This window comes from Pyxicephalus adspersus, chromosome 2 (genome assembly GCF_032062135.1).
Source record: "Pyxicephalus adspersus chromosome 2, UCB_Pads_2.0, whole genome shotgun sequence".
NCBI classification, from domain to species: Eukaryota; Metazoa; Chordata; class Amphibia; order Anura; family Pyxicephalidae; genus Pyxicephalus; species Pyxicephalus adspersus.
In genome coordinates, this window is record NC_092859.1 from 77,094,104 (window position 1) to 77,121,718 (window position 27,615).

A 27,615-nucleotide genomic window follows, 5' to 3' on the forward strand; every position below is an offset into this window, starting at 1 on the left:
AGAACTGTAAAAATTTGTTACTAAAATTCACCTTTGCAGCTGCTACAATGCCAGAAAATTCCTTGTAGATTCTCTAATGGCTTGTTGGATTTACAGCATATGTATAATTTATAAATGCATTTTTAGATTTGGAAAATATTTCAGCAGCCCACTTTCAAGGTCTCTTTAAAAAAATTATTTCTGCTGTTTTCCCTACACTTTGTAGTTGTTTGTTCAGTACACTGAAGTGTATTGTAAAATCTGTAAAGAAACATGAGGTTGGTAAACCAGGCCATATCAGTGAGCTTTGGATATTCCTGCCCGTTTTCATTCATAAACAGCCTAACTTCATTCAAGCAGGCTACAAATCTCTCCCTATTTAATGTACACCGCTGCTTAATATGTTGGCGCTATATAAATCCTGTTTATCAATAATAATAATAATAATGATGCCACTAACAGCATAACACAAAATTACTGCTAGCCTTGCATGTTTATTTATATCTGTGCTTTCATCCAAGCACATGGAGTAATAGGCTAGATTTTGTAAGATAGAGGTGATCTGCTGACTAACATCACTGCCCATGTGCTGGACTCGATCTTTAATGCATCCCAGAGATGCATTGAATGGTTTTGATCTTTTTTGGGAAATTATGAAAAAAGGAATTACTCCCAGACAACATGGCCATTTTTATAATATCCCCATCAGAGAGGGGCTTACCATGTTTTGCCATGCAAAGTGAAATTTTAAAACTGGCGGCTGTCAGATGATTTGTTCTAGATATATTGTTTGCAAAAACTAAGATACTGGGAATATTTCCTCAGTTTAAGAAAATTTTTTCTTTCAGTTTCACCAAGTTTGACAACACTTTTGTGGTTGGTGTCAAACTGCCGTCTGACACTTGATTTGCGACACACAACACTTTCATTACATAGAATGCAGAAAGCTTTCCATTGCGTTCTATCGCTCCAAATAATCTTCCACTATCTGAGTTCTGATGTACTAATTTTTGGATGTACGAGACTTCGAGTCTACAAAAACACAAAATTAAAAAAATAATGACGCATACAAATCTATCCCAATACCAAAAATAGCTAACACTAAAGAAATGGATTATCCCTAAATTAACAATCTATGGCAGTGATTGTCAGCTGGGGTTCCTTTTGAATTTGTTGACCATCAGCGTGCTCTCTATAACAGAACCAATCCATAACCCAACACCAGCAATGATCACCAACCTGATAAGAACTTGAGAAGAGCCAGGAGGATCACATACCCATTAGGGCTAGTAACCCATGATGGACTTTTCCTCCAGAAATTTGTCCAATCCCCTCTTAAAGGCATCTAGGCTAGATGTCATCACCACAGTGCAGATTTACCTCCTGCATTTATTTCAGTTAGACATTGTCATTAAGACAAAAAATTAATAACATCTTCTTAGTAGGTTGCAGATAGCAAAAATTATAAGTATTATTTATATCTCACATTACAGGAATGCAGGGAGTTTTACTAAACACATGCCAATTGCATAGCAATGCAGCACATTGCACATAATTTTTTTTTAAAGTACTATGGACAACAACACACAGTTACAAGGTTCCCATTACATTCAACAGACACTTACCGTCTACCACAAGCTTTGTGTTCACCTGGTCCTGACTGGGTGGAGCAGACTGGTACTCTTGTCCCTGGGCTGTATAGCTCTATTCTGTGTCTTCAGATTTCATACTGTATTTCCCATTACTAGGACAGTAATACAGGTTTCCCCCCTCATGTCTGCCTACCCCTCCTTCTCCCCCTCTGTACTTCCACACTTTCAATTCTGGATCACATCAGCTTCAATACACATCAGCTGCCTCTCCACCCCACAGTCTGGTATTCTGAGTGTGAATTGGTGACTCCGGAGAAAAGAAATTCCACAGCCAGCAGGGCTGACAGAGGGACAATAGCACAGCCAATGGGAAGCCAGCCAGGTGAGGAGTGCATGCCCACATAGAGGCCTCTGAGTGCCCCTCTGGCACGCGTGCCATAGGTTCTCCACCTTTTGTCTATACAGTTGTCCCATGTTCTGTGTTAACCCCCCCCCACAAGAGAAAACCATATGTTTAAATATTTATTATTATTATTATAAAAAAAAATGTTCCCTGGCAGAAAACAAAAATATATTGGTTTTAAACAAACATTCTCAGAAGATGCTTCCACATTTGTGTTTTTCTCAAGCAATAGTGACATTAGGACTGGATTTCATAACCCAAAGGATCGAGCTGCATATCCAACAGCATCAGTGATGATTCTCGTAAATTCTGCAGTAGCTTTCTCAACTCTGCTTTGGAAATTACCTGAAAAACACAGGGAAAAGTGTTTTGAACACATTGGTAAAAGGGACCCCACAAGTTTTAAAAGTAAAAAATAAAAATAAAAAATATACAGCTTGGTAATATACCCACTGGTTAAGACCAATTAGATTAACCGTTTCCATCCAATAGTTCTTTAAAAATTTGTAAACATTTTTTGTTGTATTAGTGATTTGCATTTAAAAATGTCAGTAAATGTAGGAAATTCTTATATTACTATGGTTTCCACCACACTCAAGAACTGCTTTGGACTTTTTTCTCAAGAAGCAAGAATTGCAAGAGAATTTTTTTTCCTTTAGTTTTGTGAACCAAGAAAAAAAAATATGTTCTGCTAGGTCCGCTAAGTCCACTTTGTCTATGTCCTGAAGACACAAATCTAAAACAGAGGGAGCAGTTTCTGGAGGAGGACCTCAGCCCAAAATAGTGGAGCCAATGTTCTTCTTAGGGTATAATTGATGGACCAGGAATTTAGAACATACAGGTCCAGCATCTTGATGAATAATACGATACTTAATGGTTATTGAAAGAGGTTTTCTATGTAAGGAGAATATAAATACATTCTAAGTTTTGTTTTACATGTTTTAAATATAAAATTGGAAAACATTATGCTATGCATTTCTAAACCAGTGTGCCTATTTTAGGTTTTAGAGCTCAGTAAACTGCATACCAGCTAAAAATAGCCTAATAAACAGGAAAGCACTTAGATTCCAACCTGCTGCCTTGAAATGTATGTATGAAAATACAAAAATGTAATAAACAAAAAATTATACAACACACTACATTTTCGCCAATCGTATACATTTCTGGTTCTGCTTTGTGGTATGCAGTACAGTGTGCAGCAAGAAAGTCATCATTGGTAAGCACCGGTTCTGTAAAAATGTCATCTGGTTTTTATGTTCTGGATTCTCCTCTGCATCCTAATAAAGACACCAAAACCTCAGTTTGTATATAAAAAAACATAATAATGTACACAAATACCTATTGACCTGTTTTGTTTGTCCTTTAGATTATCCTACAAACAAGCTGCACATGTTAATCATAATCTATTGGAGACGCTGTATTGCAGGGAACACAACATTTGGGGACAGAGTGGCACACCACTTTTCCCTACTGACAATATAAACTCTGGCCTTTAAAAGATGTGGTAATAGATTACTCTTAACACGTTGCAGTGTCTTTAAAATGTACCAGCTGTAACATAGGAAAATATGTGCCACAAAGCATTCCACAATAGAAAATAATGGGGCATTACCTTAAAGAATCTAAACCAAATGTTCATACTACACATAATCCTTCTTATTAAATGTTTTGTTTTATTGCTTAGAATGTTTAGTGGAAATCCAACCACAAACTGGATTCTTCTCTCCTGTGCTTTCAATTGTATGTTTGTTTCAATATGGCAATGGGAATGCATGTAAATCCACAAATACTAGGGATGGGCTTATTGGAAGCAGTGATGATATGCCAAGTGCAGTAACCTGTGGTGACTACATTCATCTTGTGGTTAGTCTGTACACATCTTGTCAATGCTACCACACTGGATAAACCTACAAGTCTACATAACGACACGTGCTTCAACAGAACAAAATAGGTTACTTACTTCTCCTACGTCCACCATCCAGCCCTCATCAACAAACAGCAAGACATTGTAAATTTTCCCTTTTACTTCTGCAGTTAACACATCAAGATGACCTTTCTATACATTATAATCTGCCTGATAGGAAACAAAGCACAGATAAGCAAGTCACAATTAATAGCATGTTACATTACATTTACTCTATAACAAACTTCCATTAAAATTTGCTTAGGCTACTACTAAAATCAGGTTTGATTTTCTTCCCTTACAGCTTTTTCAGCACTTGTACAGATGGGCAAATACACTTGCATTTCATGTTGATTAATGTTTCCTAGCTTTATCACAGGTGCCCCAGACACCAAGCTGCTTTTTTTCATTATCCTGTCTTTACCAGGGTGCTGTAGTTTTAATGCAAACAAAACAAATACTCTAGGTGCCACAGTCCAAATAACAAAACCAGTGGCTGACAAGTTATGTTGCCTCCCTGTAAAGGTCAGTAACATTTTTTTTCCTATTGATGTTTGGGCTTGTGACCCATAAGGATACATTTAATGAACCAGCTTTTCACTGCAATAGGCCCAAATGATGTATCTCACCAAAAGTACCTGGGACACCTATTGGTTAAACTTTACAGCATCGACCAAAATTTAAATCTGTTCTGGTGGGACCAGAAGTTTTATTTGCATTACAATATTCCTGGTATACCCCACAGATATGTCTTATCCTATAGTTATTTTAAAGCATTATTTGATATACCATTTATTCAAATTTAGGCCTTACTTCTTGTTCATTGTCTACAATGTCAGAATTAGAATTAATAGCAATTTTTCATTTTTTTTTTTTACAACTAACGAGGAAACAAATACTCACCTCATATCTCTTTTCTTTGTGTGCATAAGCAACTTTTTCTGTAGAGGAGGCATGCTCAAGCAGATTTGGTTTCTAAAGAAGTGAATTCCTGTGCTTGAACCACTCATTGAACATTTCACATGCTTCCTATGAGACAAAACATTTGCAATTTCATTATACCAAACTCACCAGCAGCCAAATAATCTCAAACAAATATCAGCTTTGTCAGAGACAACTCCTGTAAAGGTTATATTTCAATGGTTCACATTTGCTTTTGTCAGGGTGTCAATTGATTAGATGCTAGAATGCTGAAATTAAATGGTCACTCTAATAAGAAAATATAGGAACAATATAAATGGCACTTACTGAAGCACTAAATGTGACCAAACACAGGGCAAGGGCAGAATACAAATATGGGTTGTGTTAGGTACTGCCTTGCCAATTTATTATTATGAATGCTTGGCTTTGTAACTAGAACTATTTTTCCTCTGCTGGTGGAATGCTCTGTTATGCTCATAGACCACATATCTTATGAAGAAAGCAAATACAAAAATACTGCTGTGGTCAACACTGCCGGGTCAACACTGCATACTGACCTTGCCTTGTATTTGGTCAAACCCTTTTTTCTTTAGTTGGTTGAAAAAAAAAGTGTACAGCATGGCTGAACTCTGAAGTTGGCTACAGAAGTGTGGCAAGTACTGTTTTTAGGGAAGTGCAAAATATACTTTCTTAATACAGCATGGCTGAACTCTGAAGTTGGCTACAGAAGTGTGGCAAGTACTGTTTTTAGGGAAGTGCAAAATATACTTTCTTAATAATAATTTATGAAAGTTATGTTTAGATATTATAGAGAAGTGCAACTGTGAATCAGTTATTTGTTAAACCAATGGCATATTTCTGTACTATAGCCATCACTGCTTACCAAGTATTCTCCTATACACAGGTGTTCGCGTATAGCATTGTCATCCTCTGCTGTCACAATGCTATCCAACCAATTGGCTGTGGATCTCAGCTATAGAGTCAGATGAAATTTTAGCAAATACATTTTTAGCAGCATTGTGTTTCTTTGATGCTACAAGTAAGAACACATACATCAGTACTGTTCAATCTGCCTTCAAAATGTCCAACCACTAAATTATATATTATAGTTATATCTTACTAAAATGAATTCATGCAGTTGTATGTCAGGCACTGAGATTCTGAAGTTTCCCACATATTCTAACAATAAAAAGAACAGCTACATACTGCCTGCCTTCAGTCAGCTACTTCTAGACATTTCTAGAATGTGTCTTGATTTAACAAACAGGCACATGAAAGCGTGAATAAAAGCCTGAGTAGTTTACTTTGATATCACAATTTATAAAGGCATTCAAAAAAGGAAAAAAATATCTCCTTTTAATAATTATGTCCATATAAACTTTGCCTTATAGAAACACTGCCAAAGATAGATGTAGCAAAGTATTATCAATACAACAATTCCAGGAAAAGTTATGTTAATGTTCATCTGACAGGTATCTTCCATAAAAAGCCAAGGTTAAGTGATCTGGAGCTGGCCAAGGAAGAACTGGGAGGGATCTGTGGCAAACTGTACACAAAATATTAAATATGCAGGAAAATCTTTGGTGATCAAAGAGTACAGTACCCTACAGTAGATTGAATATGATGATTATGTTTAAATACACAGCATACAAATACATGAGGCCTCAGCCACAACAAATGCGACCCATCCTTCACTTCCCATTTCTTACCTCTAGTGCAGCGCTCGCCAAGTCCACAAGAAAGTGTTGGTGGTGCACAAAAAAATTTGGACGTTATTTTCAATTTTTATGTTTATTAATAAAATAAAAATAATCTAATAAATTCTTATATTCTGAATGACAATTTTCGCCTTAATATTGCACTAAATTCACAAACTGTACTAGAGACAGAAAAACAAGGGAGGCGCCGCGTGATGACTGTGTAGTCTTAAGTTGTATGAGACAACCTTTGCTGAGCCGTACGCTTCAGCACTTTTTTAACCATTACAACAGTCACCCCGCTCCGCGAATACCGATTCTTATTCGATTGTTTTATATTATTTGTTTATTTAGCAGATGCTCTTTTTGGTAAATATGATCTTAACTGTGTATTCTTTAACTGTTATATTTAATGGCATTAAAATAGTTTGACTTTGATAACTATCATTTCTTGTTTGGTCTTAGGTTGGAATTTAACAAACCTATAATGAGCGAGAAAAAGCAAACAAATATTTAGCATTTTTTTAGTAATACCAAAATTTCCAAAAGCTCACGGTTAAGTGAAATACCAATACTTCACTTAACCATGAGCTGATCAATGAATCAGAGCATCCAAAGTCTCTTTCAGGCACTATTAGGAAGCTCAAAAAAAAATTCAAATAAATGACCTGTGTGATTTAAAATTATGAATTTAGTGGTCCATGAGTTCCGAAAGGTTGAAGACCGCTTCTCTAGTGTACATTGTAGAAAAGAAGATGTCCGCAGAATTCCCAGCATGTCACTCAACCTTTCCAACCCCAAGTTCACTCAAAATACACAAAGGGCGGATTGGTAATCAAAAGTATGATCATATTTAAAGGAGGTGCAGATAATGTAATTGCTTTTAAACCCATGATGTTAGGGACACAAGCATTAGTGTTGCTGCCTATGTGTTTAGATTACGTTTTCCAAAGGGGCCAAGCTCAAATGGCCAGGGCAGTGGTAACCATGCACAAGGCAGGGAAGGCTAGGAACAGTTTAAGCAGATTTGTCCTGCATTTTTATTCAGCTAGGCAGTAAACAAGGTAGAAAATAAATATAGTTTAATTCTGGAGAGCTTTGTGTTTAACTCACATTTAATAAGGCCTACAGCTTAGGTTGGTTGAAAGCCTCTATCCCTGGATTCACACCTTACCTGTTAGCCAGACATCATCCCAGATCAAAAAAGAAAACTTAAGATTTGAGAAAAACAAAAAGTTTGTTTTCTCCATAATAGACATGAATCCTGTAGTCCCTCCCTATAGAGAATGGAGAGTGAAGTTGGGTGACACAGCAAACCTGGAATGGATCTGGTCCAGGACTGCAAATATGTGCTAACAAATAGTACTTCCTTTTTACAGCCTTTTTCTTATTATTAACATAATCTTCATGTAAACTTGGCTTTGGCCTTCAAAGAGACAAAGGAACAATCCTTAAGGTAGCAGATATGCTTTTGAAGAAGTTATCTATAAAGAGTGTTGGTATGTCACCATAAAGATGAATAATGATTACTTGTAATGAATGGTATTGTTTATGAAGTACAGTAGTAAAATGGTTTCATAACAAAAAAAAAATAATATTCAGCTACACCACAAGAAAAAACTGACATGGAAGAACAAGCACTTTGAGGAATCAGGATCAACATTTAGATAAATAAACCAGGAAACGAAGTTAAATAAACTTTATCAAAAGGATTCAACCTAGCAATGGTTTTATAATCTGCAACTAACGCAATACCCTTGAATAAAGGATTTTATCTTTCAATAAATGCTCAAACCAATCAAAAGTCTTCTAGGATCAAAAGTGGAGCCAAAACATGCAGAGAAGTTGTCCCAGCCAAACATTTTAAATATGGTGCCCTAGAATTCAAGAGGAATTTACGTAAGATTATTTGGAACAAATTCAATAAAAAGAAAATTCCTGATCAATGGAATGTGCAATCATTTGGGCTGGCCCATTTGGATGTGGAATAGCTGACAGTAATAGTTAAACACACCTCTTCACCACCTAGACCAATTTGCCAAATGGAGAACGCATTGCTGGTAGGGTGGATCAGGCTTTTCATTAACTTTGTGTCATATACCAAGAATTTGACAGTTTGCAGCTCTCACTCACTTACTCACTCTAAAAAGAGGGGAATATTTTAGACTAGGCATCATAGCCACCATATGTTTCCAATGTCAACAAGAAAAAAAGAAGTATGAAAATGAATGCTCACCATATTTCGGGACAGAAAATACTTATGGGCAAATTTAAATTCAGGCATTTTTTGTCAGACCCCAGTGGGCTAAATGAAGCAAAGATTTCCATAAAAAGAAAGGAAGTATGTGAAGAATAAAGGTTTTACAGCAGAACTGATATTCAGGTGCCTTACATTGTAAGATTCATAAAGCGAAACTAAGCTAAAATTAAAAAAAAACGCACTTACCTTTAATTCCGTATATCCGTCGATCCATCAGGAGGTTTCTTTGATCTCGTCCGGGGTCGTCCCAGTATCCTTCTGCAGTCTGGCACATAGGAAGTGCTGGGGGCCGCCATCTTCTTCCTTCTTTGTACGTCACCCAATCTCACACTGTGGAGGCTTGAGATTGGGTGAGATAGATCAGGATAAAAAGAGTGCTGATCTGACTTCACATGCGTGAGACTGGTCTTTTGTTCTCCTTGCCACGGCGATCAAGACAGAAAAGGAAATTGCTGCACCCGTTTTAAAAAAAAAGGGTGTTGCACTTAAAGAAACAAATGACAAATTTTACTTTATATAAATCTGGAAAGCTCAAAAAAGGCTTCAGTGAGACAGAGGAAACCCTGTGCAGACCATTTAAGAGTAAGCTGTGTCCAAATGATGAGGATCATTACTATATATCCAGTGAATGTCAATTTGGGTATGCTTTTCCTGAAACCTAAAGTATGAGCTATGAACACAAAGTCACCAGCACTCCAAAATTCAGGTTTATGTTTTATAATAAAAGCACTGTCACAAGATGTTGGAAAGCCAGCGTTTCAGGGTCATACAAGGTCCCTTTCTCAAGGTAGCATAGTAACAAGGTCTGTTTGCTGTAAGGAGTGAATTCCTAGCATTGACAATACTTGTTAAATTCTGCACACATTGTACTAATCCTTTACTCTGGAAAGCACTACACTCTTAGCCTTTTAATAATGCAAACACAAAGGCACTTAGACATTACATTTTAAGACACCCATTGAACAAAACAATCCACTCAGGTAAGATTAAAACACAAGTGTAATTTTCGAAATGTACTTTTATTTGTTTTAAACTAAACATATTCACTAAAATGTTAAAGAAACTCTTACAAGCTAACGTAAATTCCAAAACTGTTTTAAAATTGAAACCTATAAGAATAGTGCTGATCCTGCCACAAAAGTAACTTAAGTTATAAGGTCACATCTGCCTGCTAAAAGTACTTCTGGTTTGGTCAGCCTGTACTTCTACCTTTGTCACAAAAGCTAGCTGCAAAAAAAAAAACATTTTGAAAGATAACAATTCTTAACAAATAAAATTGCCTTCCAGACATACTATAGTTTATATCTACTGTAAACAGTGAAAACAGTAGTGATACAGAATGTTTTTTATTAGCATAAGGCTTTGTAATAACGTATTTACTCAAAGTAATGGAAATACACAAAAGCCAAATGCTATGCTTGGCATTTGTTCCAAAGAAAGTGGTATGAAAATGTCGCCGCTGTTAATCAATTCTTCGTCGACAACGCTTTTTGGAACACATTTCTATTAAGATTTTATGTTGGCACTGAAGGCTTAACAAAGGAAAGAGATTCCTGCCGCTGCTGTGGGGATCAAAATAAAAAGAAATTTGAAAGTAGCTGTCTCTTTTTTTTCTCTTTTTACACACAACAGTTTACATACAGATAAGATTAATATGTCCTATAGAAGTTTATGTTTAACTTCCTTCTCCATCTCATTGCTGACTCCCAGCAGTGAGGTAGAAAAGTTTTATTACATGAGGAGGCGTGACTTGTGCAATGTTACTTTCAGAACATTGCTGAAAGAGAACTAAGACACGAAAATAAACACTATAAGAGAAAAGGGAAGTATAAGGAAGGGGTCAGAAAAAGTTAGGTGAATATGAATCTGCATATGAGCAGGTCATGTGATCAGGAATTTGTGCTCAAAAAAACCTAAAGGAATACATTTTGTTTAGTTACTGGAAAAGGGTTGTAGTGTAAAGTGAGTGTTTGGCTTGTAGCTTTGTCAGACACTTCCTCTTTGAGCACAGAGGCTGCTGCTAGTTACAAAGGCAGAGGTCCCCATGAGTTGGTGTACAGAGAGTGCAGCCTTGTTACCATGTATTTTGGTGGTTTGGTCCTCTGCAGCATTTATATTCTCTTACATTTTTGCAGTACTAGAGGGACATGTGGTGCCTTTTGTACCCTATATAAGGTAAGTCTTGAGTACTGGTAAGTATGTACATTTTTTATTCATGACTTTGTGAGTGGGAGCATAAATCACATCAGTGTTTTTGTGTTGCTTTTTATAGTTGCATCACAGGCAGAATTTGCTAACTTGATTTCCTTTATTGTTGTTCTGCATTTACACTCACATTGTAGATTTGATCTCTGATATAAATCAATATGTAATGAGTGAGCCAGTAATCATGAATGAAAAACCACTATGCAGTGTAATCAGATCTACGGGCACTAATTATAGCAACATGGATTATCTGTGTACAGTTAGCAGAAAACTATATTGTCAGGATGGATCTCTGCCACATGCAACTTTTTGTAGCCCAGAGATAGTAAACGTGGCACAAGACTGGCAAAATTTAATTTAAATATGTCTGTTTATGGTCAATAAGAAGGTTTTTGTGGACGCAAAAGAATTGTTGTTTGAACCTTTTGGTGGAATAGGGAGTAGGTTGCATGTGTATGGATATTATGGAGTCTTTGTAGACTACCTCTGGCCAACTAATATTGGGGGAAAAAATGATACAAATACATTTAGCCTTATATTTTTCCAAGACAAAGCTGAAATCAGGGGTAACTACGTTCTTTGGCTGATTGACCCATTCTAGTCTATAAAAGCCAAAATTAATATTTTTTGTTGTGTTTAGTCAATAATCCGTGTGTGTTTTTTTATGCTTTTGACTTCCGCATGGTTTCTGTGTCCTTAACTGTTGGGAAGATTCTTTGATGTAGAACTTAGGAGCTTTTTTTAAGTGTTATGGTCAAGATGTGAGTTGCCTTTGTATAGGGCACATTTAGGATGCAGCTAGTATACCCCTCAATGACTAAAATAAGAGAAAATACTAGGTTGAGATCAGGGAAAGGCTGGAAATTACTTTCCAGCAATGGACATACTCCTTTTACAAGTTTGTTTAATGAAGATTGTGTTGTTATTCCTCAATAAAAATATTTTTTCCCAATTATTTATGTAATATTTGTATTGTTACTTATTTTAGATTTGTATATGAATGTAATAATCTTCATGTATTTTCAAACTTGCCTACTTAATCAGTATGAGGGTTGTATGATTATCTAGATTTTGGCACATTTTAGATTCCTTGTTGACCTCGGTATTCTACTGCAGGCCCATCCACGTTCCCTTATCTGAAAAGGAGCGATTGGGAGTAAATTTGCACACCATTATATTTCAGTTTCAGTTGGTTTGTTCCATATTGCACATATTGCATCTGGACGTGCAGTTGCTGTTCCTCTTCTGGAGGATGAACCCCACTGCCACCAGAAACACAAGGGAAACACATTGACTTTCAATACAGTTTGTCATTCGTGGCCATTTAGCAACAGAATGCTATAGAACTGGGATGATTTTTATCATTTTAGGGGAAAAGGGACCCTAGGATGTAGGAGCAAGTTTAGCTTACCTTATCCCAAAGTCCCTATCGCAGAGCTGGCATGGCTCCTCTTCCGACCTCCAGGTTGTTGACAAGCCTTCGACAATAAAGCTTAGCACACAAATCAGGTGATTTCTGACTAAGATGAATGGTCATATTCATCTCGGGTGAAAATCTAAACATGTGTAAAGCAGCCCCCAAACATCATTCGTCAATCCATAGCAGATTGATGAAAGACCAATTGGAGGAGAGCACAGTGGGGTGCTGCTTCCTCATCCCTTTTCCATAGAACAGCACTGTGTGTACAGCACTCAAACAGTTTGTTTATCTGTCACTAGAGACAATCATGAAAGAACATTTTCAGAGACAGCAATTTTACTTCTGTATGGGACTTTACAGTGCAGAACTATTTGTCCTGCATTGTATGGGATGATATCTGTACCTGAAAATTTTGAACAGAATGGTTTATGAATGAGACTGTTGAGGAATGACCGCAGGGGGAAGGAATTTGAGTGGAAGTGAGTGATCATGGCAGTAGTTACAGGACACAGTACAATAACACATCCTGCCTTAGTCAACATAACAAAAGTATATTTAGCTACTGCTGGAGCAATACCTGTTCACAGTATTTTTTTTATTATGAATCTATAGAACATGCACAAAGCAGGAACAAAAACATAAACAACAACAGGAGAAACCCTATTTTATGTATAGTGTTAAACAAAACTAAATATTAATAAGTGATGGTTTAGGTATACTTTACTTATCTATATGGATGCAGATATAATTTTTAATATGTACAGACTGTACTTCTTGCAATGTAACATATTACAGCCAGTCAAATGGATGCCCTTACCTAACATCCACAAAGTACCCTAGGATCCTGTAGTGTATATGGTGAGTTGAGATAAATGGCTCAATATGTAGAAGAGTCAAGTGTATATTTGCTGCAATCCTTGGCAGGCATTGTCACTGTGGCATCCATACCTACCAATGGTTATTCTAAGTGGGTCCCTGGAGGAGCATAATCAGCTGAACCAGCATGACATGTGAATTAGGAGATCCCAGAACCGAGAGCCATCTCTTTCAGGCCTGTCAGAGCTTAAGACTCCCACTGACCTCCATCTGTAGGGAAGTGAGTCATATTTTCCCAATAATCCAGGAAGCCAACCAGAGCAGCGGGACAGCAGCAGGGAAAGGTGACTACATGCAGAAAGGAAGGGTGTCAACTAACTGTACTGCCCTGTGTAGGCAAAACTCATTTAAAATATTAAATAATTAAGATATTTTTAAAAGCAATAGGATAAATGAGCTGCAAATGCACCCTAATGTGCGAACAGACAGCAAGACCCTTGTTTCTTGTTTTTTAACACAATGCACTGCAGTGCACTACCACGCAGGTAAATTGCTTTACTGTGTTGAATGGCTTTCAAAATCAAAATGAATGGCACCACAATGGTGCAATACATATTATATGTTACCATACATTATCAGACCACATTTCACATATATTTCAATACAAGAAAAACCTTTTTACTTTTTAGGCACGATTGGTAAGTAATTCTCAAAGGCTTTGTAGACTGTGCTATTTAAATAGGAAACCTATACCAGGATACATAGAACCTGTGCAAATATTTCTACACTAATGACAGATTTCCAGGTAGTCAACAAGTGATTGTCTGCCTTTGTACTCTACCTCGTACTCTACATTCAGTTGAGAGTTTCACTTGAAGGTAATCTGTACTTCGAAAAGAGACTGCCATTGCCAACTTTCTATTCTACAAAATCTGCATTGTTACAAATCAGTGACATTATTATTATTATTATTACACAGTATTTATATAGCGCCATCATATTAGGTAGGGCTGTACAAAGTCCATAGTCAATCTAATGTCCCTACCATGGTCATATGTCATTAATGTAGTCTAAGGTCAATTTTGAGGGGAAGCCAATTACCCTAACTGCATGTTTTTGGGTTGACATCTGATAATATTAAAGCAAAGTGTTTAGCTTAACAGTCAAGCAACTAATATTTTCAGAAATGGATTTAGAACCCAAACTTGCTGGTAACAAACAGTGTACTGACTGGCATCTTGAGCACCTATTAGTATGTAGGCAGCCCAGCCCTAAAATCTACCTGCTTGACTGCAAACAACAAGGAAGGCTGCTGCCTTCGGAGGAGATAGGTAGAAATCTCCCAGTATATGGGTAGGTTGCATAGCTATGTATACTGAAGGGGCTTGGGGTATTTTGGCAGGAAAGTTCAACTTGTTCTTAATTTAACATACCAATAGTGTTCCCTTAAAGGGTTTCTAACTTGATAACAAAAATGTAATATATTATAACTTACCAGTCCATGAAATTGTCACCCTAGGACAGATCTATAGAACACTGTTCGCCAAAATATAGGGGAAATGGTTTACATAGAAAAAATCCTTCAGGTATTCCATAAACATAGGAAAATAATTTGTGCATTAGGTTGTTTAAAGTAAACTGTTTCTAAGATTAAAAATTAAGGCTGTCATTGCTAAATCTTCAATCTGCACTGTCAATGACTGTTGTAGATCATCTACACAAAGTTTATAGATTTACCTAATTGTTTTTTTTAGAGTTCATTTATTCCACTTCTGTAGATTATGGTGAAATCCTTTTCTTAAGAAGTGATGAAATATTATAGTCTGCTGCAAATGTTGGACCAGACTATAATATGGCTTTTCCTGTTAATTACTCATCTGCTTACCGTAGAACAGGCAGGAATCATCTTATTTTAGGCTTCAAAGAATTATGTCAGTACATAGATTCTAATTCTAAATAGGCATATTTGAAAGTTGCTATTTAAAGGCCAAAGTAGCTATAAAGCACTCTGTAGACTTCTACAATGGAAATTTGTGAAAATGCCATTATGTGTTAGTTGCATTAGTACCATCAGAATATTAGGCATTCTTTATCATGTTTTTCCAATTCAGTTTGCAAGTAAACATTGTGTGATCTACCATTTGAATGTTCCTTTAAATGTGATTAGATAATATTTTCAGCTCTTGAATATCTTTCACACAAAAGTATGCCTAAAGAAGTTAATGACTTCAGTTAAATACCTAATTGCCTGTGTGGGCATTTTAAGTCAAACATAGCCTTTTTAGATCAATTACAAGGTAGGCAGACAGAATATGAATAGCTATGAAGACTCTACTATTTTTTTTTGTAAATATCTGGGAAAGCCAAATAGAAAGTCTGTCTTAGTCTGGCTAAATGCAGCCTGACATTGAAGGCTTCTTATGGTCCAAATATTTCATCATGTTCCCATTGTATATGTGCCAAAACGTAAATGCAAAACCAAAGATTCAAGGACTGCCAATAGCAGATAAATTTTTTGGTTCAAATCTGTGAGAGAATTTCCTATCAATCATTTTATGTAGTACCCAGAGATAACCAGTTCCTAGTAGAAATAAATGTTTTTTTCCAGCCGTTTAATGTGACCTTTAGAAACTCCAGCACCAGACTGGACTCATTGAGGATCCTGATCTTACTTACCAACAAAAAGCTCAGGGATGGGATTGCCTGCTTAAGGTAGGATCATTCCTCCTAAAAAAGTGGGTTGGTTCATTTGAGAAAATTTGAAACCTAATGAACAACTATTTGCAGAATAATTTATGCCTATCCTGCTTTACACCAAGACTATCAGTCCGTTAATATTTAGCCCTTTTTAGCTTATATTTTAAATACCTTCTTTTTAGCTTTTATTAGTGTTGGTCACATGACTGCCAATATTTGGACGGTGCTTCAGGCAGGTAGGTAGGTTGTCTCTATACTCCATGTCACTACTCTGCCAGCTAACCTTGCCCGCTACCCATGTGTAACCAACTTTTCTAGGCTAGATACAGTAACATGATGATGCCAGAAGAATGGGAGGTAAATTGAAGCCAGTGATAGGAGAATGCTAGAAGGAAGTGTAAATTCACTTGCAACATAAAGTGTTGACAGCACTATTACCAAAACTTTTTGTGCAATGCTAACTAGCAGGATCAGCATTTTCAAGTTATACATACAAATAAAACTGATTCCTAATGAGAGTGCTAATTACATATTAAGAAAGAGAATTAAAAGTTCTTTTTTAACCCAAAGGTAAACAACAGCCTCTGGACAATATTTTTTTAAATATAGCCTAATCATAAATATATGTCCTAATCATACAGACTGGCACTCAAAGGGGGAGAAACCTCCCCCAGAGTGACGTCATCATGAAATAACCCTGCCCACTCTCCTATCGCAGACCTGAGCCTGTGATGGGCGAGTGGCCAGGTTGTGTCTAGAGACACAGCCCGCACACCACCCTAATTCTAGGAACTGTATGGGGGACATGGTCCGCGGCTCTAGCCGGTGCGTCCCCCCAGCGGGGTCCGTCTTCTGACCCCAAAATTTTCTCGCGGACCACCGGTTGGCGACTGCTGATCTAGAATGTCTTACAGTCTTATATCTCCTTTCAAAAATCATTGCTGTTTCTACATACTTATGTAATACATGTTACAAGTACAAGCATCGTACTTAAAACTCCAGTTGGTGGAAGCTCACGTAAAATACCAGGGATGTGGACAGGACCAAGCAGGTGGCTGGCAATAAGTAGACATCAGCTGTATTACTAGGTCAAGTAGGCTGAAGGTCAGCACCAGGATTATACTGGTGCAGATGGGAGTGCATGCCAGAACCGGAACACATGCCAATATGCAACCACCCAAATACATATGCCTGCACCTATAAATGCATACAAAGTAGTAAGGCCACTTACACTTCAGAAATTATTGGCAAATCCGTCCAAGAAGGGAAGGAGACAGTGATAACACTTTACAAATGTTACAGATCATGATCTTGAACCAACTCTTGCTTCTGTTTCAAGTTTGAGGAAGAAGAGTAAGGTTATTTATTAACAACAGACATGTTAAAGTACTGTAAATAAATGTTAGAAAAAAAGATCAGTGTCACTTCGTATTTACATTTTGCACATACCTGTACTTGTAAAGATTGCACTTCTGTACATAAAGGTTAAGAACATTTTTCAAAAAAAGTATTTATATTTTTTAAAAATAAGTTTTCGGATTCTTAACCTCATAAGCCCAGAGGACTACAAACTGCAGATCTCAAATTCCTGAATGTATCCTGAATCCAGAATGTATTAGGTACATAGTGCTCACATCCACCAAACTGATTTCGGAGAATGGGGAAATAGTTCTGTAGCTCAGTTTAGGTGACACCAATGATTTTTTTGGTTACCTGTAATGGTGACATTCCAATGTAACATGCATTCTTCCTACTGACCATCATTCTAATATATTAATGTACATAATGTACATGACAAACATTTGGTCAGGCTGGACAACAAACTAGCAAAATAGGAGTAGGATCTTTTTGGTGTCTGTTTTTAGGAAGGTATTTTTTTGTATTTAAAAATAAAGGACAGGTGAGGTCTATATTAGGTAGACATAGATATTACCTCTAAACAATGCAATATGGGAGATGGGATAATTTAGGTGGTGTCACAGTAATTTCAAATTCTGCCAGGCAGAGAGGTGTTAACATTAGAAAATTTAACTTACCAATGTTCAAGGAAATGAGAGCCGACAGAGAGTCAGGAACCCTATATATTGGGGAAGTGAGATTAGAAGTAGAGACATAGATGAGGGTAGCATCTGCATATGAAAGTACCTCTCAGTTCATGTAAAGAACACAAAGCAGCTGACCTACTAAAGGAAATAGTAAATTCATAATATTTAATAAGACATTACAATGAGAAAAGTGAGAAGTTTATTTTTGCTTTGCATTATGCTTTTCTGCATAATTGTGTCGGATGGTATCTAGATACTGACACACAAACTGGTCTGGTTTTAAGAAGCTGAGATGTCACGGAAAGTACAGCCGAAGGTTTATATTGTGCAATATGTGAATTTTTTCCTCGTGAGTTATCCAAAATGTTCTGTTTCGTTTTTGCAAAGCTTACAGCTGCTATTTAAGTTCATTTTAACTATGTATGTAGGCTTCTGTGGCCCTTTGTTTTTTTATCTTAAGGTCCTATGTTTAGGAATATTATAAAAGGAATGCAATTTTTGTATCTGTACTTTGCTTAGATAAGAAAATCATTGAAAAGAGATAACATTGTCTTTATGAGTTAACCTTTGCTGAGATTGAGAGGTTTTTTAACTTCATGATAATTAGGCTGCCTATACTATGTTAAATTTGTTTTGTTGGAAATTATCTTTTCTGATCGTTTCCATTGACTGAAAGGCTGACCGATGAAGTAAGGAGTGCTGTACACACAGTGCAATTCTGGGAGACCTGCGGTGCTCTTTTCCATTGACTTGTGTTGCGTTCAAGTTGGTTGTTCATGGATCTGTCAGGACAGAATGTCAGAATACCGACCCAGACGAGCCCAGATGTTTGTTTCGAGTGAGAATCATCTGATGTGTATATATAGCCTAAAGTTTTGAGAAGAAAAGAGAGGCAGTGCCCCTGCAGAATGCACAGAGCACTGTTACAAATATTCACAATATATGGGCAACAAACAGGAAACTAATAAATACCAATGGACCATTGAGTTAGGCCAAATTATATTTTACCCAGAGACCTGTTGACCCTGACAGACATAAAATGGCCACACGATCCAGTCAAAATTTTTGTGCTTTTATGAACATATAGAATTACCAAGTATACAATGGATAGCCCTTTAATATGTATATTGTAAAGAGACTTTGATCTCTTCTTTAAATACCAGACAATTTTATTAATATTTGATGTATTTCCTGTTCTTTTCTTATCTAGTGATACAGGCACATGTATTCCAGAGAGTGGACTTTTTGGATTTATGATTAGTGTGACTGCTATGTTAGGTAAGTCCTAAACACATTTCTGATTTTTAAGGAATGAGGATGAAAAGTAACAATGGCAGATATATCTTGGACTTCAGCTCCTAAATCCCACCATTGCTGTCATATTTGTCAAATCTTTTGTCCAGCATATTTGTTTTTTCTGTGTATGACATTTTTGATTGCAGTTTGCTTAAAATGTCATATTACCCCTTGTGTGGGATTAGCTTCAAACGCACTCACTGCATCTTTACCGGCATTTCTAACTTCAGTTCAATTTTAGACGCTATCCAGGCCCTTTAATCCCTTTCCAGGGAAAACTGAGGTATATGATGCCAAATACTCTCTGAATTTGGCATCAGATATTTAGTTCTCCGATATCCTCTACTGTTTTCTTCAGTATTTGGCTGTGTACCTATTATTTTGCATGCCTTTGTGTACTTGACATGTTAAAAATGTAATTCGGAAAGCTCTGCAGTTGATTTTTCCCCAAAATTTATAATGCCTTGATCTGCTCTGTGTTTCTGTGCAGTTGAGTCCATTTTGGTAGAGACATGGCTTTTGCTTCCACTTGTCATAACCATCCGAAAATGTAAATGGACAGCACAGCAGTGACATCACTAAATCTTACTCCAATCCTTGAATAGCAGTCAGCGTAAGAAGTGGTATAGATCTCACGCTGCACATATACAGCTAGAGGGCTGGAGGTACAGGGGTGCCATTTTGAAATGTTCCTATAGGTTTCATTTTAAGTAAAATTGCTAGAACTTACTGATGAATATAAACTATTAAAAGGCAAAAACACTAGTACTACTACCACTTCTACAAAATTAGCAAAACAATTCAGATTGCCCTTTGAGGTGCACTTTTCACATTACAAGAGAGATGTTAAAATTATTATCATTATTACACAGTATTTATATTGCTCGGACATATTACACTGCGCCTTATAAAGTCACAAAGTCATGTCACTAACTGTCCGTCAAAGGGGCTCACAATCTAATGTCCCTACCATAGTCATATGTCTTTAATACAGTCTAAGGTCAATTTTGGGGTGAAACCAATTAACCTAACTGCATATTTTGGAATGTGCATTACTGCTATGTTATACAGTGTTTTAATGTCAAAGCATTTAAAATATGTATTGTGCTATGGGCTGCTGTACTTGAACTGTATCAACAATTGTCAATTATGGGACTTACAGATTATCCTTTCTATTTTAAACATGTGTGGGGTCAAAATCATCTTTATTTGGTTAAAGAGTAATCAAGGGTTTAGGCGTCAATTTTATTTAATTACCTTTAGATACTGATTTGTATTTGTTTACTACTGCATGTATACAGAATTGTACCAATCAAGATTTAATATGTAACAAAGAATTCTTAAAGAACACCCACTATTGGAGACTGACTAAAAGTTGAGATGAACGGTTGTGGTCATCTCGGCGAAATCTAGAATATGTACAGTGGTTCCCCGATATCATTAATCTGTCCTGGAGGATGAATGAAGGGCTGAGCAGGGATGACCACTTTACTTCTCTATGTAGGAGAGTGCAGCCAGGTGCCACTCGCTTGTCTTCTCCCCTTTCCTCCATATATAACAGAACAGCGCTTTATATACAGCATTTGTTCTTTTATCCAGTGACAGAAATCTAATTTGTGTACAGTCAATATAAGTCACTATTCTGACTCACTGATTTGAAGAAGATGTACACAAACATAAAACATAACCTCATAATGTAGTTATCAATGGCTAAAGATAAGTACTTGCTCTTCCCCACACCCCAAAGGGATGAAGATGTGCTTTTAGTAAAGATGGTAATCACATTCACAAATCAGTGTATGAAATATAAAAACCAAAACAAGGCACATCAAGTAAATATACTTTCCAGTCTGCTAAAAATGCTTTTAGGAAATCAAATAATATTTAGTAATGTGAGTTGAATTGAACACAATTTCTAGCCTGTAAAGGGTCCTAGAAGTTTTGTAATACATAGACAATTCTATCTGATCCTACTATATTGCATTTTTCTAACATTGATAAAAATAAAAATGATTTTCTTTGTTATGAATGATAAATTGTTTTTTTGTTTTGTTTTATCAGGCGCTGCAACAATGTATATAAGATTTAAGATAGTGCAAGTACAAAATTCTAGGTCCACATTTCTGTCCGGTTATTTCAACTTTGTGTCTTTTCTAATTGGAGTCATTGGCTGCATTGGAATGGGCATTGTGGCTTCCTTTCAGGTGAGTTTGGGCTGAATTAAAGATTTTAAAGATACAAGTGCAATATATTCATTTTATTTACTGTTACCAGTCTGTAAAATAATGTACAGTATAGCATATTATTCAGATTTAAGAGGCATATTTTACACATGGCATTGAGTAATGCTCCACTAAGGACTGAAGATATTACACAGCAAATATCTCATGAGTAGAGTAACATCTGGTAAACACAGATTTGTTTATCAGCTCCTATCTACAAGAGGTTTTTTGCTTTTTACTGGAGAAAAAATGCATAGCCTTAAATAAAACCAGCTAAGGCATGGCATTGAGTATATACAGGCATGTGAAGATTGAACCTTCCAAACCAGTTTGACAATTGAAGTTCCCATGTGTGATTGATCTGACTGGTTCAGTTTAATCCTGCCCTGTGTGTTGATGTTACAGTTATTCCTGTTAAATACTTAACATTGTATAACTTCTTCCTCTACCATCCCTGTAAGGCTGGGTCTACATGAACGGTTTTACCGCAAATTGCCGCCATTTTACATAAGCGTTTATAAAAATTTTTGTCTTTTAAACCTTTCAGGGAATGAGTACAGGGGTACAAAAAACCCCTTACTCGTTCCATGAAAGTGTTAAAATATTTTGTAAAAAAATTGGACGAGGCTTTAATGTTAAACTATTTTATTAAATGTGTGTTTAAGTAACTAAACTTTTTTTTTTTACAGGTTATCCCAATGACAGGATGATTCTCAGGGCTGCAATCCTGACATGAGCACAGCCATGGGACTCCACCTGACAGTGAGGGATCCCCAGACACTAGGGGTTAAATGAGGACATGGCTCTCCATTCACCCCTAGTGCTCTGTGATTGGCTGAGGTTTTACGTTTCTCGGCCATTCAGCACTAGACATGATAAGGGAGACTTGTGCCCATTCATCTCTAGTGCTCTGTGATTGGCTGAGAAATAGGAAACCCTGATGACAGCTCAAGCATCATCAGGATTTCCCTTTCCTCAGCCAACCAGGGAGCAGAGCAGTCAGCGGAGCTGTGCTACGCTGACAGCTCTGCTCGTCTAATTGTTCCCGCAGCCCTAGAGGAGCTGTGACATGTTCTGTATCTGAGTTTTCATGCGTTTTCCCGCGTTTATCCAGCGTTTTAATTTTTTAAACATTGCAAGCAATGTTTAAGATAACGCTCAAAAACGTGCCTGAAGGAAACGTCCTGGTGTAGATTAGCGCATTGGAATGCATGGGGACTTCAAACAAGGGCTTTAAAAGCCTCAGGTTAAAGGCTGGGGAAACCATGTCCATGTAGACTAAGCCTAAGAGGGCTTTAAAGTATTTCTCACATTGTTTAAAAATATTTTCCTGTTTGTTTACATATGTTTTACTCCTACCATACTGAACTTTCGGATTTTATACTATATGTTTTATGTCACCCCTTGACGTAGGGGACTTTTTGGCTCCATTATGTTGGTAAAGGTTATGCTATGTACGTAATTTGTTTTTATTAATTATTTCTGTGTGTCATGTTCATTGTTCATTTATTTTGAAAACGTATTAAAAACCTATTGAAAGAAAAAATGTTTCCAACATATCGATCACTTTTTTCATCAGTTTACTGTACATTTAGATGGCTATTAGCTACTCTATAAGTAAGCACATTATGCACATTATGAATATCAAACTATTTCAATATAATTTTATCAATAAAATAACATTTGCCATTTATATGTGAATCTGTAACATTTCAAAAATGTTTTTAAAGAAAATACAATTAAAAAAACATATTAAACAAGAGCCAAGCCTATAAGTAAGTATACTTGAGTACTGGCTTTAAAAAAGAACAAAGTGTTCCAGGGTGAAATAGCTTTAACTCCTGTAGCACCCAGTAGACACGTAACATGTTGTAACTATAGTTCTGTACTTTGTTAGAAAGAGAAGAGTAAGAGATACAGGTAGTTTCCAGGTCACATATTAGATAGGGACTGTAGGCTTGTTCTTAAGTTGAATTTGTATGTAAGTCAAAACAAGTACATTATTTTATTAATTTCAATTAGGAAATGTTTGTCTCAACATATTATTACGCAGCGTGGTGTCAGTTAATGTATAAAATCCTCACTGTGAGCTAATCACAAACTCAAAAAAAAAAAAAAAACTTTATGGAGCCTAGACATTCATTAACATCTGGAGCAAGCTTTACTTTGATATGCAAGAAGAAACAACTGCAGAGTTTGTCTTGGTCATTTAAGAGTTACAAGATGTTGCAGAAGAGCTCACCCTCCTAAGATCACCCACAACCTCAGCTGTGTTTAGCAAAAGATTTCTTCTGCAAGTCATGCAAACTAACCCCTCCAAGCCTCCATCATGCACACGGCGAGCAGGGAAGCACTGTTCATATCTAGGAGTTGTCCTTATGTAGGGGAGAGAATTTTAAAAAAGATCAAGAAAGCAATAGGAAAAAGAAGGTGGTATGGTGAAAGATTAAAATGGATTGGGGGGGGGGGGGGGGTTTAGGAAAGGGTCCAAAATAAGTTCTGGGGGAGGACAAGCAAAATAGGACATATTGGATGTTCAATCCAACAAAAGTCTCAAAACGGAGAGGGATTGTGTGCCAAAATGCACCCAGAGTGCTTTAAATTACACTAGTTTATCATCTCAAAGAACATTACTTGGGAAATAACTTTTTAAATTCTGCAAATGAAATACTTTTTAAGCCTCTGTTGAGGTATTGCCCTGAAATTTTTTTTTTTGAAAAATTCTGCCTGGGATAGTATTTATTATGAATATCATATCAAGATGTATGTTTTTATTTCTTTCAGGAGACTGCTGTTACAAAAGTTCATGATGCAGGAGCCCTGGTGACATTTGTCTGTGGTGTCATCTACATTTTCCTTCAGTCTATTATCTCTTATAAATCCTGTCCACAATGGAATAGAAGGGGGACTTGCCACATACGAATGACAATTGCTGCACTATCAGTACTTGCCACATTTCCCAGTATCCTTTAGTTGTATCAAAATGATGTCAGATTGACATTAATGTTTTTTTTTTTTTTTGGGGTGGGGGCAGACACCATAAAATAGGGTTTATTCTATAAAATGTATTGGTAGATGATTTACTTACTTCAATGTATGAACCGATGTGTTTTTTCTTTTATTGCTTGACTTACAATAAAATACTAAAGTTGTTATAGTTATAAGGTGACACATTACTTCTCACTTAACTTCACTCTAACCCCTAAAACAAGCTTATAATTAATAACTACCCACACAACACTTGGTTTGAAGCTGAAGTCTGCCTTGGTAGCTGATTTTTAAAGCCATGATAATGCAGCAGTATCTCTGCTTTTTGTAAGCTGCTGATATTTCTCAAAAATCTGTAACACAGACATGATAAGCTTTATCATTCATTTCCAAATGCCTTATCAGTTTCCTTTATAGATATGGAAAGAATCTGTATTGATAAAGCATTAGTAAGTATTGATATACCGTAGTAATTAGCATTAGTAAGTATCGAATGATATAGTATTATATAGCTTTTTATAGTATTAATAAAGCAGTAATAAGCATTATTGCTTGCTGAAATGTACTACATTAGATTTGCCATCCTAAAGGTGATACCAATGGGAGAAAGTATCATCTACTCCACAGAGAATTGCAGTGAAAACATCAAAAAAATTATAATGAAATACCCCAGTATTTTTCCTGCTTTTTTAACTTAGCACCAAATTATAAATATGTAAAAAAAAATTATTTATTTCAGCAAATGCAAACTATATGGTAAATCATGCAGTTACATTCTTGTTTAACATGTTGGTAAAGAGGGAATGGTTGGGAAAGAGTTTGGAAAATAACTCAAAAATATTTGTAAGAATCCACTGTTGTTTCTGGGAATCCTTCTTTGTGTTGGATTCGCAGTTCTATGTTAACCTGTGGGAATAGTGTCTTTGCAACACTAGGTCTCAGGTTCAAAACTGAGCCAGAACACTATCTGCAAGGAGTTTGTATGTACTCCGCACGTTTGCCTGAGTTTCCAGACTCTTCTGTTTCTCCCAGTTTTTATTTGGTTAATTGGCTTTCCTCTAAAATTTCTAAAATTGTCCCCAGATTGCCTTAATGAGTTATGACTATGGTAGGAACATTAGATTATGAACCTATTTGAGGTACATTTAGCAATATGACAGTGGACTTTGTAAAGCGCTGCATAATATGTTGGTGCTATATAAATACAAGGTAATAAATAATGATAATGCAGTCAATAAAGCACGGTGGCTCAGGGGTTAGCACTCTGGCCTTTGCAGGGCTAGTTCCCAGGTTAAAATCCCAGCTCGGGCACTATCTGCATGAAGTTTGCAGGTTCTCCCTGTGTCTGCGTGGGTTTCCTTTGGGTACTCCGGTTTCCTCCCACATCCCAAAAACATGCAATTAGGTTATTTGGCTTCCCCCTAAAATTAGACTACATTAATGACATATGACTATGGTAGGGACATTAGATTGTGAGCTCCTTTGAGGGAGTTAGTGACATGACCCTGTGTAATAATAAAAAAAAGCCTGAAACGTCTGATCCAGTATGTTTGTAACATGTCAGGGAGCTTACGATGAAAAAAGACTTCAGGACTAGGATGAAAGGCTGAGAACTTACAATTGTAGCACTAATTTTTCCAGTTTGACATGTTCCCCTTTATGGTATGTCCAGGAATTTTTCTGCATGTGCAAAAGAAACATTCAGTGTTGTGTGCTAGTCCTTAACACATACATCTAACAGTGATAATATGTGCTTCATTTGTTGGCATTGGGACATTTAAATGTGAGCCTGGTGAAGAGGTGAGTATCTTTATTTACAAAACTATTAATGGGCATTAATAGGGTGACCCCCATTAAAGTTTTGTCTTTATGTACACCTAAGTTTACTATAGAAGTGTACAAGCCTAGAGAAATCCAAAGCACTTCAAGCCAACCCTTCAAGGTATATTGTGACCACATCAATATTTCTAAAAGTATTAGTTAAATAATAATATATTTAAAGTAATAGTAGAGCAACATTAGCAACTAGCATTTGCAAACATATTGTTCCTTTTTTCTTGTGATTTAAGTTGTCTTAGATTTTGAGCACAGCCTCCTGCTGGGGCAGGGAGTATACATACAGATCAGCCAGCTGCAACAGTATTTCTACCTCAGCAGCCCTGAAAGAAGAAGAATAAAAAATATATATATAAATAGCAAGAAGGCAATATGATTGCTACAAATCTTACTTTACTACTACAAGGTAATAAATAAAAAGAAACTGTTTAGTTAAAGGGGTTCTTTTTAGCCAATGGACTGAGGTGGTGCTATTGCTTCTTCCATTCTCCTATGAGAGATCAGGGATACGGCCGTTATCGCACTGGTAATTTAAGGTAATAATCTGGAGTAATGCAAAGACATTTTATTGCTGTACTTGTAGGTATGGAGAAAAAAATCTTTGAAATGTACAGCTGTCATTTGCATTTTCTTGTAACAACAGGAGAAAAATTCTATTAGAAAACATAATCTCCTATCAGATCCAGGAACGGGGGTGTATCGTGTTTACCATGGTTAACAAACACAGTAATTATCAAGTTTTGAGTAGGAAATCTTCAAGCCGGATAATTTTGGGAAAAGGTTTAATAACTAGCACTAAAATGAAAAGTTCTAAATTCAAAGTAAAAAAGCTTTCTGATGTTGTGAACCACATCTGTATGATCCAGACACATCATATAACTACTTTTTATTGGTCAAAAGCTGAAATAGTTCGTAATTTTGTGGAAATTGTGTGGATGTATATCCGTTGATGCTGATTATCCCCAATAACAATTTCCTTATCCCTAATATCCATTTCTCTCATGCTGTTTTTTCTCTAGATGTCCCCATATCATCAAGCAAGTGCTGTCTGTGAATGGATAGTGGCTTTTGGCTTTGTTACGTATTTCCTAACATTCATCAGAGATTTTCAGGTTGGTATAGACTGAAAGCAAAACATGTCCAAAAAATATATTGTAAATGTGTGTCAAAGTTTAGTTACCTTATATTTTGTAATATAAACTGAGGTATTTACTTGAAAAAACAAGAAAACTACATAGGGCCGGGTTTATTAAAGCTCTCCAAGGCTGGAGAGAATACACTTTCATCAGTGAAGCTGGGTGATCCAGCAAACCTGGAATGGATTTCTTCAAAGTC

General features: G+C 36.4%; 1 protein-coding gene and 1 long non-coding RNA gene across 5 annotated transcripts in view; one reads left to right on the plus strand and one right to left on the minus strand.

Moving 5' to 3' along the window:
- Positions 1–13,394, minus strand: LOC140323783 (uncharacterized). 3 transcript variants are annotated; one of them, XR_011919433.1, is made up of 4 exons: positions 12,372–13,394; positions 4,781–4,906; positions 3,935–4,048; positions 1–2,319 (listed from the first exon to the last, which is right to left on the minus strand). It is a non-coding gene; the product is annotated as an uncharacterized lncRNA (long non-coding RNA). The 3 variants fall into 3 exon arrangements; XR_011919434.1 differs by lacking the exon at positions 12,372–13,394 and adding an exon at positions 8,942–9,510; XR_011919432.1 differs by lacking the exon at positions 12,372–13,394 and adding an exon at positions 8,732–8,783.
- Positions 10,562–27,615, plus strand: part of DRAM1 (DNA damage regulated autophagy modulator 1) — a 19,120-nt gene continuing 2,066 nt past the window's right edge. Inside the window, exons 1-6 of one of the 2 annotated variants that reach the window (XM_072401141.1) lie at positions 10,562–10,930; positions 19,149–19,216; positions 21,296–21,438; positions 24,241–24,418; positions 26,186–26,244; positions 27,300–27,392. In XM_072401141.1, coding sequence (XP_072257242.1) covers positions 10,800–10,930; positions 19,149–19,216; positions 21,296–21,438; positions 24,241–24,418; positions 26,186–26,244; positions 27,300–27,392 — 672 coding nt within the window. In that variant the 5' untranslated portion in view covers positions 10,562–10,799. Of the gene's footprint in view, positions 10,931–18,315; positions 18,777–19,148; positions 19,217–21,295; positions 21,439–24,240; positions 24,419–26,185; positions 26,245–27,299; positions 27,393–27,615 lie in introns of those variants that run through there. The other variant, XM_072401142.1, reaches the window with a different exon arrangement.